This window comes from Mytilus edulis, chromosome 2, assembly GCF_963676685.1.
Source record: "Mytilus edulis chromosome 2, xbMytEdul2.2, whole genome shotgun sequence".
NCBI lineage: Eukaryota > Metazoa > Mollusca > Bivalvia > Mytilida > Mytilidae > Mytilus > Mytilus edulis.
The window spans coordinates 86988746-87006957 of record NC_092345.1 but is presented as its reverse complement, the minus strand read 5'-3'; the positions used below and the strand labels follow the sequence as shown (position 1 = coordinate 87006957).

The following is an 18212-nucleotide window of genomic DNA, read 5'->3' as shown; positions in this document are numbered from 1 at the left end:
TTTTTAATAGCAGTCAATATTCTTTTATTTAGAATAATGAATAAATTAAGCTACAACTATGCAGCTTGTTCATGTTAAAACATGATTCACCATATAATGTAATGAAGACATTATAATTACTTTGATAAACAAGAAAAATATCACACGGGGCCTCACTTTTTTTTATGTCTTGTTCCTGCAAAGCTAAATCAATTAGCCCCTTCTTTAGTCATGTATTCCATAAGATATTTCCAACACAACAATTCTTCTTTATTATTGTCTTCTACACAAGTGCCACTTCATAAACATTCTTAATGATAAACATTTTTTAAACATGATGATCATCATCTTTCACTGGCAGTTAATTTGTCTTTTATAGAAGTGTGTAAAGTCTGCTGCATTGCTGGATAAATCTTCTGACAAGCTTCAACACAATCTGTCATTGCCTGAAATAGGTAAAAAAAAATAACATGAATTTGGCATTAAAATTGGAAAGATCATATCATGGTTACTAACTTCCAAGTTGATTGGAACTCAAAAACTACCTTGACCAAATATTTTAACCTGAACCTTGACTAAAAACTTTAACCTGAAGCTGGACAGAGGGAAGATAGTTAGAAGGATGCACTGACTGAAAAACATGATGACCCTTGGTGGGGCATACAAATGTTGACATGTATATGTCTTTGATTCAATAATTTTGAATTGCTCAAAATGCTAATTTGATATATTAAAATTTATAAACTGTTTGATTTTTGGTTGCTTTATGTCCAGTGGCAATGGTATTTTCTAGACAAAACATTTCATCATAATAAATATGTGTATCTCATATAAAACTACCTTTATAGTGTGTGATAACATTGTGTGAGGGAATTCGACGTTTGCTGTACCACTGTTCACTCCAACGCAATTTATGACAATACCACTGCATCAATCTGTATGATTATTTTTGCAGTGTTTTAAAAAATGATTTTACTTTGTTGTCGCGTATTATATTTGAAACATTCAATGTTTTAAAAAGGCGAATTTTCTGTATAAAGTCAATAATTATGTTTACTTTTGAAGCCCAAACTTTCTACAGCCTTAAATACGCAAATAAAAGATCCAAAAACTATACCAATACAGAACGACATGTTTATGGAATTATAGCAAATCTTTTGGTTTACAAATTTTTATTCGTTATTGCAAAATAATGAACTTAAAATATCTGACATTTTCTCCCTACCCAGTTTACCCCTATTATTTTTTATGATGTGGACTGGTCATTGTTATTAATTCGTACGCAATTTGATTGGATTAACTTGTAATTAGTTTACCTTCAAACTTGTTTATATTTTCATACATGACTATTGATAATAAGAACGTGCATGCATGTGTACGGTAACTAAAATGACCTTCAAACTGGACACTGGACGAGTCAATATTATGTTTTATCAATGAAAGTTAAGGTATGAAAGGTAAGAATTGCCACTTCTTCTATTTTCACAAAATTTTCCGACTACACAGTTGATAGATTATTTTTAAAAGCCTATTGTGGAGATAAAAGAGAAAGTTTACAAATAAGACGTTTTGTTCCATTAAACAAGTCATTTTCTTAAGAGAAATGCCGAAATACATTTTACGCACAGCTACGGCAGGTAAAGTTATTATTTATCATAACAAAAAAAAGCATTATTCAGTCTCATTGGAATATGTTAATTACAATAACTCCCAAACTTAAGTAGTAGATATATGAAGTCAAAATATGTCCGATCTGCCTATTTTTGGACATCAAAAGTCAATACGATCGTTTTAAAGTCAATTTCGTCTACCTCACAAAATCTTGTTAGGCACTATAACAAAAACTTAAGCCTGATATGGGATTAATTTAAAACCGAGTCATAAATCTTCATTCAAGTACAAGGGCTGTGTTTCCATGAAAAGTTGAACATCCTAAACCAAAGGTAAACTTACTAGATCTATAACTCACCATTAATTATTAAATTCATAATGAGTAAGGATAGGATAATGCTTGATATCAACTCAAGTTATTCAATTTCAATATAATAATAACAAATGAGGCTTTGTTGTTCTTGTTTTGATTTCTACACAGTTTGATGAAGTATATCTGCTTCCTATGTCAAAGACAACAAGAATATGTCCAAAGTACACGAATGCCCCACTCGCACTATCACTTTCCATGTTCAATGGACAGTGAAATTGGATAAAAAATATAATTAGGCATTAAAATAAGAAAGATAATATCATAGGGAACATGTGTACTAAGTTTCAAGTTGATTGGACTTCAAATTCATCAAAAACTACCTTGACCAAAAACTTTAACCTGAAACATGCACTTTCATTTTCTATGTTCAGTGGACCGTGAAATTGGAGTCAAAAGTTTAATTTGGCTTTAAAATTAGAAAGATCATATTATAAGGAACATGTGTACTAAGTTTCAAGTTGATTGGACTTCAACTTCATCAAAAACTACCTTGACCAAAAACTTTAACCTGCAGCGGGACAGACGGACGAACGAGCAGACGAACGAACAGACAGACAGACGGACGCACAGACCAGAAAACATAATGCCCCTCTACTATCGTAGGTGGGGCATAAAAAGAAGATTATGTAGATTTCTAAAAAGTAGGTCACATAACAAAAAGCAGCTTATTTTGTGACTGATCATTGAACACTAAGTACTAAATTTCAAATCAAATGTATATATATGATGGGGACATACAAAGATTACATAACACTATATGCCTAAGCCACTGAGTGATGGGGACATACAAAGATTACATAACACTATATGCCTAAGCCACTGAGTGATGGGGACATACAAAGATTACATAACACTATATGCCTAAGCCTCTGAGTGATGGGGACATACAAAGATTACATAACACTATATGCCTAAGCCACTGAGTGATGGGGACATACAAAGATTACATAACACTATATGCCTAAGTCACTGAGTGATGGGGACATACAAAGAGTACATAACACTATATGCCTAAGCCACTGAGTGATGGGGACATACAAAGATTACATAACACTATATGCTTAAGCCACTGAGTGATGGGACATACAAAGATTACATAACACTATATACCTAAGCCACTGAGTGATGGGACAAACAACGATTACATAATACTATATGCCTAAGCCACTGAGTGATGGGAAAAACAACAATTACATAACACTATATGCTTAAGCCACTGAGTGATGGGACAAACAACGATTACATAACACTATATGCCTAAGCCACTGAGTGATGGGACATACAAAGATAACATAACACTATATACCTAAGCCACTGAGTGATGGGGCCATACAAATATTACATAACACTATATGCCTAAGCCACTGAGTGATGGGGACATACAAAGATTACATAACACTATATACCTATGCCACTGAGTGATTGGGACATACAAAGATTACATAACACTATATGCCTTAGCCACTGAGTGATGGGGACATACAAAGATTACATAATACTATATGCCTAAGCCACTGAGTGATGGGACATACAAAGATAACATAACACTATACGCCTAAGCCACTGAGTGATGGGACATACAAAGATTACATAACACTATATACCTAAGCCACTGAGTGATGGGGACATACAAAGATTACATAACACTATATGCCTAAGCCACTGAGTGATGGGGACATACAAAGATTACATAACACTATATGCCTAAGCCACTGAGTGATGGGGACATACAAAGATTACATAACACTATATGCCTAAGCCTCTGAGTGATGGGGACATACAAGATTACATAACACTATATGCCTAAGCCACTGAGTGATGGGGACATACAAAGATTACATAACACTATATGCCTAAGCCTCTGAGTGATTGGGACATACAAAGATTACATAACACTATATGCCTAAGCCACTGAGTGATGGGGACATACAAAGATTACATAACACTATATGCCTAAGCCACTGATTGATGGGACATACAAAGATTACATAACACTATATGCCTAGGCCACTGAATGATGGGGACATACAAAGATTACATAACACTATATGCCTAAGCCACTGAGTGATGGGGACATACAAAGATTACATAACACTATATGCCTAAGCCACTGAGTGATGGGGACATACAAAGATTATAACTCCTGAATTCACATCAGATACTTACTCTTTTAAGAAAGTCAATCTGAATTTCTCCTTTTGATGTTATAGCTGATATCTGGTTTAATGAAGGCATAAATCCTATTGTTATACTACCATGATTTAGCTCTTTACTATTCTACAAATATAATTTCAAGGTTAAATATTCTGGAAAATTGAATTCTAATCAGTAATGCTTAAATTTAATAATTTACACAGATAAGACTGAACATTGTTCTACCTAGTTTATTTATATTACCCAACCTAGAGATAATTACTACTTTTTCCCATCAAATGTCATATACATATAATGGTACTGCAGATATTTGAATACCAATTTGTTCTATTAAAATAACAACATGCCAAACAGCCTTTGAATTCATCACTATGTCTCATAATATTAATATGAAAAGTTCAAAAAGGGTAGTTAGAACCCTGTGTGTCGTCTGTGATTGCTACTATCAGTGAAAAATTGTAATGTTGACATCCAAAAACGAAGTCCATTTATGAGTTAAATAGGGAAAGATCTTTAAATTTTCTTCAAATTCTATTTCTTTATTTTGAAGAAATTCTGTCAAAGTTTTGTAACAGGTCATGAAGCTTTCACAAAGTTATTACAACAAATTTAATCACAGACTATATGTAAATGTTTATTGCTAAATAAATTAGTCCATTTATCTGTAAAATACAGGAAACTTATTTCTATGTGATTCTATGCCTATGTCGTCTTGCGGCAAGAAAATTGCCAGTAACTACCGAATATAAAAAGAATACAACAAGCCTTTGCAGCTTACTTGACTGTCATATTCTTCATTAACTGTAGGATCTGTTAGAACTTTGTCTTCATGAATTTTCTGCAACAAAGATAACAAATCAAAATCTTGAATACATTTATTATTAGGGAGCTAATGTTTCAGTAGACAATTCAAATATCACATTTAAGGCAATATTTTCACAGCTCTTTTCCAGGGTCTTACTGTAACCATGAATTTGACACAGGTTATAGATCAGTGTAAGATTGTTCTGTCAAGAACAAACTAATGCTAAAAAAATGTGTGACAAAAATATTTATTTATCGTATTCATCAAGTATGTGTATGTCAGACTTTAAAAATGCTCAAACATTACAACTTATCTCAGTCAAGCTGCTGATCAAATAAGATGTCTATTTTATATTTCTTTTTGGTAGACAACTGCAAATCTATAGAAGTAATCTCGTTTGAAAGTAAGTCAACCATGTTGAGCACTGTAATCTCAAAGAATGCAAATGATAATCTTTTAGATGGCAAATTCAATATACATGATGGATAACTCTGCTTCTCAAATACAAAGGAGTAAAATTCATTTAAATCAAAAATGTTTTTGTTAAAACAATTTAGACAGGACCAAGACAAAAGCACCCTGGTACAACTCAACATTTACTGTAAAGATGACAACACAACCAATCTTGGTAAGGATAGAAATCTAATGACTTGAACTTACAATTTATAGTTAAGCTGTTAATATCAACCCCCCTGAGTTCAATCAATATATTTTTTATTAAGGTGGTACCCAACACTTTCACTAAAATTAGTTTGGCTCGTTTAATTTTCATAAAATTTTGACAAAGTATTTACTTTGACCCTTAAACAAAAATATAAAAATTTCAAAAATTTTGAACCAACCATTTTATCATAAAAATTACACTGGTTATATAGCAGTTTGACAAACACCAATTTTGATCACTGAGAAGCTTAAAATTCCCTTTACTACACAACATAATTAAAACGTTTAGCTGACTTTACAGAGTTATCTCCCTGTGGTGTTATGTACCACCTTAAATAAACAATAACTTAGTTTTTAAAGATATATACAAAAAAAATCTATGTCTTTTTTTTTTGTGTGTAACTTTGGACTGACCGCAAACTTGACAAGTAAGCATTATCATGATTACACCAAAGATTTCTTTGGTTACATCTTCTGACATTAGACTCGGACTTCTCTTGAACTGAATTTTAATGTGTGTATTGTTATGCGTTTACTTTTCTACATTGGTTAGAGGTATAGAGGGAGGGTTGAGATCTCACAAACATGTTTAACCCCGCCACATTTTTGCGCCTGTCCCAAGTCAGGAGCCTCTGGCCTTTGTTAGTCTTGTATTATTTTAATTTTAGTTTCTTGTGTACATTTGGAAATTAGTATGGCGTTCATTATCACTGGACTAGTATATATTTGTTTAGGGGCCAGCTGAAGGACGCCTCCGGGTGCGGGAATTTCTCGTTACATTGAAGACCTGTTGGTGACCTTCTGCTGTTGTTTTTTATTTGGTCGGGTTGTTGTCTCTTTGACACATTCCCCATTTCCATTTTCAATTTAATTAATATCTGAACCAAACTCACCAAGGAACAACCTATTACCAAATCATAAACCTCTATTACAGCATCTGCTAAGGCCATTGATGCACATGTTATAGAAGTATCTTATCATAACCAAACTCACCATGGAACAACCTATTACCAAATCATAAACCTCTATTCCAGCATCTGTTAAGGCCATTGATGCACATGTTATAGAAGTATCTTATCATAACCAAACTCACCATGGAACAACCTATTACCAAATCATAAACCTCTATTCCAGCATCTGCTAAGGCCATTGATGCACATGTTATAGAAGTATCTTATCATAACCAAACTCACCATGGAACAACCTATTACCAAATCATAAACCTCTATTCCAGCATCTGCTAAGGCCATTGATGCACATATTATAGAAGTATCTTATCATAACCAAACTCACCATGGAACAACCTATTACCAAATCATAAACCTCTATTCCAGCATCTGCTAAGGCCATTGATGCACATGTTATAGAAGTATCTTATCATAACCAAACTCACCATGGAACAACCTATTACCAAATCATAAACCTCTATGCCAGCATCTGCTAAGGCCATTGATGCACATGTTATAGAAGTATCTTATCATAACCAAACTCACCATGGAACAACCTATTACCAAATCATAAACCTCTATTCCAGCATCTGCTAAGGCCACTGATGCACATGTTATAGAAGTATCTTATCATAACCAAACTCACCATGGAACAACCTATTACCAAATCATAAACCTCTATTCCAGCATCTGCTAAGGCCATTGATGCACATGTTATAGAAGTATCTTATCATAACCAAACTCACCATGGCCAACCTATTACCAAATCATAAACCTCTATTCCAGCATCTGCTAAGGCCATTGATGCACATGTTATAGAAGTATCTTATCATAACCAAACTCACCATGGAACAACCTATTACCAAATCATAAACCTCTATTCCAGCATCTGCTCAGGCCATTGATGCACATGTTATAGAAGTATCTTATCATAACCAAACTCACCATGGAACAACCTTTTACCAAATCATAAACCTCTATTCCAGCATCTGCTAAGGCCATTGATGCACATGTTATAGAAGTATCTTATCATAACCAAACTCACCATGGAACAACCTATTACCAAATCATAAACCTCTATTCTAGCATCTGCTAAGGCCATTGATGCACATGTTATAGAAGTATCTTATCATAACCAAACTCACCATGGAACAACCTATTACCAAATCATAAACCTCTATTCCAGCATCTGCTTAGGCCATTGATGCACATGTTATAGAAGTATCTTATCATAACCAAACTCACCATGGAACAACCTATTACCAAATCATAAACCTCTATTCCAGCATCTGCTCAGGCCATTGATGCACATGTTATAGAAGTATCTTATCATAACCAAACTCACCATGGAACAACCTTTTACCAAATCATAAACCTCTATTCCAGCATCTGCTAAGGCCATTGATGCACATGTTATAGAAGTATCTTATCATAACCAAACTCACCATGGAACAACCTATTACCAAATCATAAACCTCTATTCTAGCATCTGCTAAGGCCATTGATGCACATGTTATAGAAGTATCTTATCATAACCAAACTCACCATGGAACAACCTATTACCAAATCATAAACCTCTATTCCAGCATCTGCTTAGGCCATTGATGCACATGTTATAGAAGTATCTTATCATAACCAAACTCACCATGGAACAACCTATTACCAAATCATAAACCTCTATTCCAGCATCTGCTAAGGCCATTGATACACATGTTATAGAAGTATCTTATCATAACCAAACTCACCATGGAACAACCTATTACCAAATCATAAACCTCTATTCCAGCATCTGCTAAGGCCATTGATGCACATGTTATAGAAGCTGCTAATGCTGTAAGATATAAGGACATTGATTACATAAGGCAGGAAATCTATACTATTCAAATATGTGAATATATCAAAGCAGTTATAATATGTGAAATATACAAAATTACCGTCAATCATTTGCTCAATCACCAAAAAACTTTTAATTCTTCTCTTGTCGTTACTTATCATTCATTCATTATTTTCAGTAGATTATAAGCTGCTGTTACTTGTATTGTTTTAATTTTTGCCAATTCTTTTAACAACTAGAATGTGTACTCCCTTTGTTTAGAATTTCAAACTTCATATATCATTTAAAGTTGCTTAAGCTTTTGGCTCTAAAATTTGAACACTGAAGACTAAATCCAACTCTGGTCATTGTTTTGGTAATTTATTTAATTCTGCACACTCTCTATTTCTTTAAAATTTATTGATAAGTTGTCAGAATGAGGTCTGTTTACTAAAAACTATGAAATATGTGTTGGATGCAGTTAGTATGTATCTATCTGACCTTATGCATTGTCAGATATTATTATAAAGCTCTCCCTGTTATAACCTTTGGCATGGGTATGTCATAGAGCATCCACATGTCTGATATATGTCCTATGATCATGAGCTGTTTCATGCTCTAGTGATCAGGTTAAGTTTTTCTGAAGTTTCTATCCTCAATACCTATCCATGATATAATGTCATAATATGGCATTAGCAATTGTTAATATCATATCTATATCTTATAAATGCCATAAGTCTTAACACTATTTCAAGTGCTTTTTAACATGTACGGATCTAGTATGAAGCATATAAATTATATTGATTGATTGTTGGTTGCTTAACATCCAGTGGCAAATATTTCATGCATATTCAGGACAAGAACAAGTTCACAATAAATACAATAGGTAGGTCTTGTCACAATAGAGGACATCTGCGATGATGATCGGGAAATTTGAACTGCCACTGGAAAATGAGGGTATATTGGATAGGGACAGAAATTTTGCCTTGCAACAGGCCACCTACGGACCCCTCAAAGAGTTGTTGCAAGGGTTCTTAACCTGCAAGGAGTGTGGCACTATCTATACCCAAGGCATCGGATTTAACATCCCCATTCTGACCGGACACATATAAATTATAAATCATTGGTTAAGAAACTTTTTGTTATGAGTTGGTTTCTTGTTAATTAACATATACATTTAACAGCTTTTATTTGACCAGTGAGTTTGAGAGAGCACTGCCTTTTAAAGACATGTCACACATTGTATCAACTCTAATGCAATAGCAGCAACATGTTTATAGAGTAATTCCAGTGTAAATGTGGTACTAAAGTAACAAGTTGAACTGTATAGTAATCTGTGATGATTACATTATCACTTACCACTGCCATCATTCTGTAAAACTTCTACAAAGATGTTAACCTGAGCTTTGGGAAACTTGTGCTGAAACAAAAGTCACAAATGTTAACATTTATTACTGAATTTTTATAGGATGCTTTCAAATAGATGTTAACCACATATCTGTTTGTAAAGAAACAAAAATCCTGGATGCATTATTTTTTAATGGAAGCTATCTTAACTTTATAAATACATGCATGAATTTAGTAATATTCCATGAATTACTGAGAATAGTCAATATTCATAAATTATTTGTACGCCTATTACCTAACAATAACAAAAACTTATTTTGAATAGGTCATAACAAATGTCTAACTTCTCCAGGGCAATTATTCATCCTCTTTTTTAAAGAATTTCAAGTTACAAAGCAGTCTACTATTTCATCAAATATGTTCCAAGTATCCCATTACTTACATATAATTCAATATTCAATATAACAAGTCTAAAAGGGTACAAAATCACCAAAAAATAACAATAAAATGAACAAATGTTAAATATTTTGAATAACAGATATCCTTCATCAGTGTGAAAATGAATACATGAATATATATATATATATAAGTAATGGAATAAGTATATATTATATTTTGTAGTGAACTGTATCATAATTATATGATCCATCGCCCCATAAGATTTCTCGTTGGCTATTATTCAGTTATTTAATATTCAATATTTAATATATTAACAGTGTTGAATTACCAGACAAACAGCAGGTTCTAATGCCTCAAGTAACTGGACAGAGAAATCTTTCTCCTCACTGTCTTGTTGATGTTGTCTTCTGTAGCTACATGAAAAAGTGGCATATTTAAATTCACAGGTAAGTTGTCCCTTCATACTGAATTCTTCTTTCCTGACAACTTCTCTAGGACCATATCTAGAAGAAAAATTTAGTAACATGAAACGATAAAATTATTCAAATCATGATAAATCATGTCTGTGTAATCATGGTAATTTGGTATGGTTTAACAGATTAAAAAAAAACACATCTGTCTATCACAAGATAAATATATATTTGCTTTTAGCTAGAAGCAGAAAACCTATCTTTTCTTAAAAGGATTGAACTTGATCAAAATGTTATGAAAATGGAATAATAGAAAAGTAACACATTTTCATTTGCTTTAACCTTTATGCCCAAAGTAGACTGCATGTGCTTCAATGAATAAAATATGGATTTTTCTTTGCAACTAATTTTATATTTCTGCGACATGATGAAGTGAAGAGCATTTCAGTGACTCTGTGATGACAATTAAAACTTTATGTGTAATTATCTGCCTATACATTTCATATAACGAACTTCAAAAGTGAGCTAATACCAACTTTCACATCAGCTTTCTTTTGTCCCTCTTTCTTTAGCAATTTGATAACAAATTGAAAATGGACATGTTCAACTTACCTAGTGTTTTATATTCTTTGATAGGGAAATACATGTGAAATAATTACTGTATGTCGTATAAAGATTTAAACAACAAAAAACTTCATTGATTGGCAGAGAATCTATAAAAATCAAAAATACATATAACTCAGATAACATTCAAGGAAAGTTAATTACTACATTGCAGCTGAAAAGTTGAAGTTTTGATTATTTTATAATCATAAATTTACAAATATGTACAAGAGAGCATAATCAAATCCATGAAAATGAGATTAAATTTACAAATTTGCAGAATATTTCAGTTTTGACATCAATCAACAGATAATTTTTAATTTACAATTATGACCATGTGACTGATTGTTATGGAAACAGAATGACATGTATGATTATGTATGATTATGATTATTATGAATGATTATGATTATTATGGAAACAGAGATTTTTATCAAATATGTACATTTCCGTGACATGCTGATCAACACAAAATACTGATGTTTATATATGATGATATATTTTTGATATTTCAAATTTAGATTAAAAAGAGTTTACATATCGATTCCCTGTATACTTAATAATCAACACTATAATGTTTGAATCAATAAAAAAACAAAAAAAATCTTAGAAATATGAAAGGAAATTTATGCAGCATCAATTCTTTTGCATTTCTTGGTTGCCAGGAGCATAGCAAAAGAAACACCTCAGAAATGACTCCTTGATTTGTTGACAGCCATGTCTCTATTTCCATACTACCACTTTCACTATTATATCTTTCATGTTTAATACTTACACAGAACAAATTATTTTTGTTTCCCCTTGTTCAATGTAAGCTGAACCTCTGGCTTGGCTTACTACTCCTGTTTTGATAACTGTAAAAGAAAAGTCTCAATACTATAAGTTATCTACGGTCATATCCCTAGAAATGGATATTGTAACACCCTGAAGTACTCCTGTTTTGATAACTGTAAAAGAAAAGTCTCAATACTATAAGTTATCTACGGTCATATCCCTAGAAATGGATATTGTAACACCCTGAAGTACTCCTGTTTTGATAACTGTAAAAGAAAAGTCTCAATACTACTCCAGTTTTGATAACTGTAAAAGAAAAGTCTCAATACTATAAGTTATCTACGTTCATATCCCTAGATATGGATATTGTAACACCCTGATCAAGTACTCCTGTTTTGATAACTGTGAAAGAAAAGTCTCAATACTATAAGTTATCTACGTTCACATCCCTAGATATGGATATTGTAATACCCTGAAGTATCCAAGTACACCCTGAGGCGTAGCAAAAGGGTGTACAGGGTACTGAAGGGTGTTAAAATATCCATATCTATGGATATAAACGTAGATAACGAATTTATCCCCAGTCTTAGTCTAATTCTGGCGATTTTTTAGAGAAATTCGACCACAAAGTTTGACATGAAAGTAACGTTTTTTCACTTTTTAAATTTGTTTTATTGAAATTTGGGAATTTGACATATTTTTAACGGGATGTAGGGTATAACTTTGGTAGAACGCTACAGGTAGACAAATATAAGAAGTTTTTAATCTAGAGACAGAGAAACTGAAATCGGTTGAATTTGGCGCTCAATAGTGTGAGAGTTACATCATAGACGGTGTGATGTCAACAAGGGTCATTTGCATAGCTAGGTCAGTCCCATTCATTGACAATGTGGCAGCATAATGATGCATTAACGGAGTGTAAATAACCGACATAATAAGATAAAATCAGTGGATTTATCATTAAGAATCTTATTAAACAGACATCGGGGACAATCTACAGAATTCGATATTTCATAAGGAACAACCATGGAACTATGGAAAATGCGCGTAAATTTCCCTGATGTAATGGGTAGCAACACTCAGGGGCTATGGGTTTTGTAACGACATGCGTTAACCAATCAAAATCCTAGAAATATACTAAGCTGCGGATAACGGTAATTAACATACACGTAAATTCTGTATATGAAAAACATATTGTTGAGTTACCGGTTAAATAAACATTTTTTTTCTTACTTTCACAGAAATAACTAGATAGCATATATAAGTAAATCGACATTTATCTCAAGTGGAGGAAAAATTGTTTGTATTTTATGAGTATCTCATATGATTTTTTTTTATTTATGAGTCTTATGTTGCAATCTTTTTTGTCTGCTCTGTATTCTATGGACTTTTTTTGTTAGTTTTGGCAATGGAGTTGTTACATTTTTTTTTAACTTTCTGGTATCTTATTTATTTGTACCTAGCATGTTTAGGGTAAATCATTGGGCTTCAACCAAATGGTTCAAGTAAACATTTTAAATAAATTTAATAAATGGTATTGGGTGTAAGAATATCATGAATATGTACATGTTAAAACTTGTTAGCAATCTTTGGATACATGTACAATGTACTTTTATTATACATATCTTTTTTTTAATGCAACATCCAGAAGATAATTTAAGTATGTAATACAGGATACAATTTTGATATTGATTTACCTTCATGATATATGGGTTTTTATTTAACAAAATAATATTACTGAAAACAATACACATCTTTTAAGGATATTTAGTTGCCAAATTAGTACACCTAAATTGGCATATTGCTTTAGAAGTTATATGTAAAAAAGCTATTTTATTAGTTATGAACAAGCTAATTTAACTTCAAATCCTGTCAAACTGCCATATTTTGTATTGTTATGCTTGGACAAAATAATTGTGTAAATATTAAATATACTGTCATGACTGTGAATTGCTCTATCTACTTACACATTTTTCTGAGATCCTCACATTTTCGTCCATCATTACGAATTCCATTTGAAGACACCTACAAAAAGTTATGGTCAGGTACATGAATAAGTAACAGAAATTTGATAGAGAATGTCACATTGCGCATTCATATTCTAATACATAAATTTAATTTTCAAATGAATAATTAGGTTTTACATTTTTTAAAATCTTATTCAACATGTGTTCAATGAAAATTCTATATACTTAAACAAGAGCAAATTTGTACAGGAAATAACGATCGATAGGTCATGCTTTCACTATGTAGTACCAAAAATCAAAATTAACTGAGCATTTGACCTTTATCCAATGTACGTCTAGATGTCATAGGTGGACCAGAAGAAGAGAAATAATGTCCTCTACTACATTGTACATGTATAGCTGAGTTTGTCTGGATGGGAGATTCATTTAAATTCTAGTAAATATTTAACTAGTCTGAGATTACTCAGACGTCCAACAGCTGTTTTGACAGACAAGCAATGCCCCAGCCACGCCCCAGCTTGTCTGGCAAAACAGCTGTTGGATGTCAGAGTAATCTCATACTAATAATTAACTAACAATTCTGGTAAGAATTCTGAGTTATACAATATTATATACCACATTGATTTATTATGGGGAGGAAGTCCCTAATTACGGTAGAAAAATAAAAATATTTGTTTTTTAAAAATCCGGAAAATTTTCTGAAATTTTCATCATGTTCATTCTACTAATGACCTTTAATAATATCTTTAACTTTTTTTCCCACACTTTTTTAAATCCCTGCATCTGTGAAGAAAACTACTTCCTTTTTCTGGTCTTGTTTGAATGAGACTTTAGTAGTATAGTAAAATGTAGGAAGGAATTCAATACACCTTATCACTAATCCTGGCTGACATGGTCGCTTGAACTTTAGACATCATACATAATCACTTTTCCATTGTGGCGTCAGATTTTTTGTTTTATGTCGTAAATTTTTTACGAAAACCTGTGTGATTATACTGTGAGAATCCGGGTCCGTCCGCTCTGATTTTGGTTCGCCCTAGTTACTGTTGGCCCTAGTTCCGTTTCGCCCTGAGACCTTTCGCCCTCATTTTTATTTTTGATTATAGCGTTGTGTTGTGTGTATTTAATTGATTGAAGCACTTGGTGGAAACGACATGAACTGCAGAAATAGCATATCGGAAAAACGTTACTATAATTTCGTCTTTTTTGATTACCTTTAGTAGGAAGAGCATTATGCACATGTACACTTCCATAGATTATGGAATAATGCACCGGTTCCATAATCCATTTCCATATATAACAAATTTGTCAAAACACACTCGAGATCAAAGAAGCCAAGCTGGGAAAATAATTTCCCTTTAATGCCTAACAATTTGAACATCAGTATTTTTACCGGTAAACGGACAGAAAGTCACAGGACAAAAAGTCACAGGACATAAAGTCACAAATTTGGTAGGACAAAAAGTCACAGGACAAAAAGTCACAAATAATTTATTGACAATTGTTTTAATATATAAGAATATATCTTGAAATATTTACTTTTAAATACATATATTCATATTAAAGTTTAGGAAATGTGTCATTATACTTGAAAAATGAAGATTTATTTAATTTTAATCATGCAAAAGATGTTTTTCTTGGCACCATGAAGCCATTTAAGTGCCAAGTCACTTTGACATTTTGTTTTTTTAACAATTATTTGATAATCTTTGATATTTTTTTTATATATTTTGTTTAAAAAGCTGGTTTATATACAATAGTTTAAGAAAAATACAAAAATATTTTTGTAGAAATAAGCGTTATTTATTCAAAGAAAATAATCAGAAAAAATGAATTGTGACTTTTTGTCCTGTGACTTTTTGTCCGTGACTTTTTGTCTGTGACTTTTTGTCCTGTGACTTTCTGTCCTACATTCTTTTTACCCATCCAAGCTGACTATTTTATTTGAGAAAAATGTTATTTTCATTATTAATCCATCAAAAACAATTCATATACCAATCAGTGATATCAAAGATTTCAAATTATTCCTAATTAGCAATCAAAATTCAATCAACAGTAATTAAAAGTAATTATAAAATAAAGTGTAACAATGCAGCCAAGAATTTTATTTAATTAATATTCTGTATTTAACTTTTAATAGATATACATAAATTTTAATATATATAAATATATATTTCTTTCATTAATGCAACATGTATATCATAAATGAAAATAGGGCAAACGCACCCAGGGAGAACGAATTGCCAGGGCGAACAAACTTAGTGCGAACGAACCTAGGGCGAACATGTAATCAGGGCGAAAGATCCTGTTACCATACTGTGATATCCAGTAATGGGGGACAAAAGCGATAAAGTGTAATCCAATTCATTTTTATTAATTGTTTGATATAAAAAAAAGTTACCTGATAAGTTTTTTTTTTATTACATTGAATATGACGTCATAACTTAAATTATGTCACTACTAAAATCCCTAACAACAGAACCAAAATCGGAAACGTTTCTGAATTTCAGTTTCTTTTTTTAACAAGTTTGAGTTAAAAAAAATAATTCATACAAACTTCTTCCCCTTTCACAGGTAATGCTTGCATCATATTACAATTAAATTCAGCTCCTACATGCAGTGTCTCATTGGCGTCCAAGCGTTACATGGTCTAGACTGATTTACAGTAGGGGTAGAGACTTATTTTTATGGATGTCTTAATCTGTCTAGTCGGATATGAATAATCAGACATTTTTATGGTAGGTAGTAGGGTCATTAATCAACAGATCCAGGTGTGACTGGTAATATATTTGTCCTTTCATCTTAATCCTTGCTACTAGAATTATGGTTCACTGATTTCAGAATCAGGTTACCTGTAACTTTAACCTCTCAGTCACTTAATTGATTATAGAAGTTCTACATCCTACATGTATTTGGCATAAAATATGTTTACAGGTGAAGTACTGGAGAAAACTTTGTTTTAATAAAAGTAGCCTAATTCTTTTAATCATGGTTTTTATATTTCTGTTGTGATATGACTATACTTATTATATATCTACCGATGTTTTCCACATTTCAACTGCTATTTTACTATTTATTTTCTTTGTTCCTCAAAATTATTTTTATTTTATGTGCCTTGTTGTTTGGTTTTTTTTGTATCTTTTTCTTATTTGTTTGCATAAAATTTTTAAACATATTTTTATTCTACAATGTTCTATTTCTGGAAGGTTTTTTTTGTTTTACTGATTTATTTTCCACGTCAATCCATTGATTAGCAGAATGCTGTACAAAGTGCTATTGCATATATGTTTTAGTGAGACCCGATCACATGCAAAATATTTCTATATTAATCACACTACATTTGTATACAATATTCAGTCTGCGTTGGGTCAGTTCCGAGATGGAAACAGGGATCTCCTGTAGTTGGTGATTGCAATACTGGTAACTAGTATTGTGCACAATACTGATATAAAAAATTTGTACCAGTATTGTACCAGTATTATGTTTTTTTTTAAATTTTTTCCCTCTATAGAAGGATTATCCCTCTATACAGGTATACAGTAATTTCATAATGCTAAAAACTAAATTTTCTTAAAATTGGTCGTTTTAGGTAAAATGGCACTAATTTATAGAAAATGGAAACAACTTCTCCCAAAGAAATATATTTTTATTGTGGGTTTTAAAAAAGTTAGAAGCCTAGAAAATAGTCAAATTTTCTGATTTTTCATAGGCTTGTATCTTCTCAGTAAATTAACTTTAAAAGATAAGGATAATCATCTTTTAGAAAAGTTGCTGCATTTTTCATGAATATGTGCCATTTTAAGAAAAAAGACTCAGTTAAGAAAGTTTTGTTTTTTAGCACTACAAAATGATTACTCAAATGAGTTATTGTTACTCATTTGGGGAACAGTTACCCATTTGGTGGGTTGTCCCCAACCGGGTATAATCACCTTACAGAAGGTTTGTTCCCAACCTGTTTAATTTGTTACATTACCATCAAAGTTTTGGTACTATCGGTTGGAGTATATGCCAAAGGACTGAACGATTCCTCTGGACCTCCAATCCTTCGAGTATCGGTCGGCATTTTCCCTTTGTATATGGTAATGTTCAAAAGCTCATGAGCGACGAATGGGGGCTGACATTTTGAAAAATTGTAGAAGTTTAACCAGTTCCGGTAGTGGTTCCGGATAATCGATCTGTATCTGTATAAAATCTGCCAATGTAGGCACACCTCCAATGGAGCAGAATAAAATACTGTCCTCCACCATGCAATTTTTTATAAGATAAGATGTGTCCAACTCACTACACAATTAAATACTAAAAAAAATTGTTGATTATATAGGGAATCATTGAAGCATGACTGGAGCGGCCCCCCTTAGGTCAGTCAG

At 32.2% G+C, this 18212-nt stretch overlaps 1 protein-coding gene across 1 annotated transcript; it reads right to left on the bottom strand.

The window, feature by feature from the left end:
• On the bottom strand, positions 1-17992 carry LOC139513274 (exosome complex component MTR3-like). The gene is made up of 9 exons (XM_071301618.1): positions 17819-17992; positions 13846-13903; positions 11880-11958; positions 10420-10594; positions 9705-9765; positions 8278-8363; positions 4896-4955; positions 4130-4240; positions 1-425 (listed from the first exon to the last, which is right to left on the bottom strand). Exons 1-9 carry the CDS (start codon positions 17906-17908, stop codon positions 324-326), a joined length of 822 nt encoding a protein of 273 aa, XP_071157719.1. The 5' UTR covers positions 17909-17992; the 3' UTR covers positions 1-323.
• Between the last annotated feature and the right edge of the window lie 220 nt (positions 17993-18212).

Excerpts from the sequence above, each read along its gene's own strand:
- LOC139513274 (XM_071301618.1), bottom strand. The coding sequence starts at position 17,908 with ATGCCGACCGATACTCGAAGGATTGGAGGTCCAGAGGAATCGTTCAGT. Across the intron at positions 11,959-13,845 it reads TGAGGATCTCAGAAAAATGT|TTATCAAAACAGGAGTAGTA; the intron begins GTAAGTAGATAG and ends TTTCTTTTACAG. Across the intron at positions 10,595-11,879 it reads ACAAAAATAATTTGTTCTGT|ATATGGTCCTAGAGAAGTTG; the intron begins GTAAGTATTAAA and ends TTTTTCTTCTAG.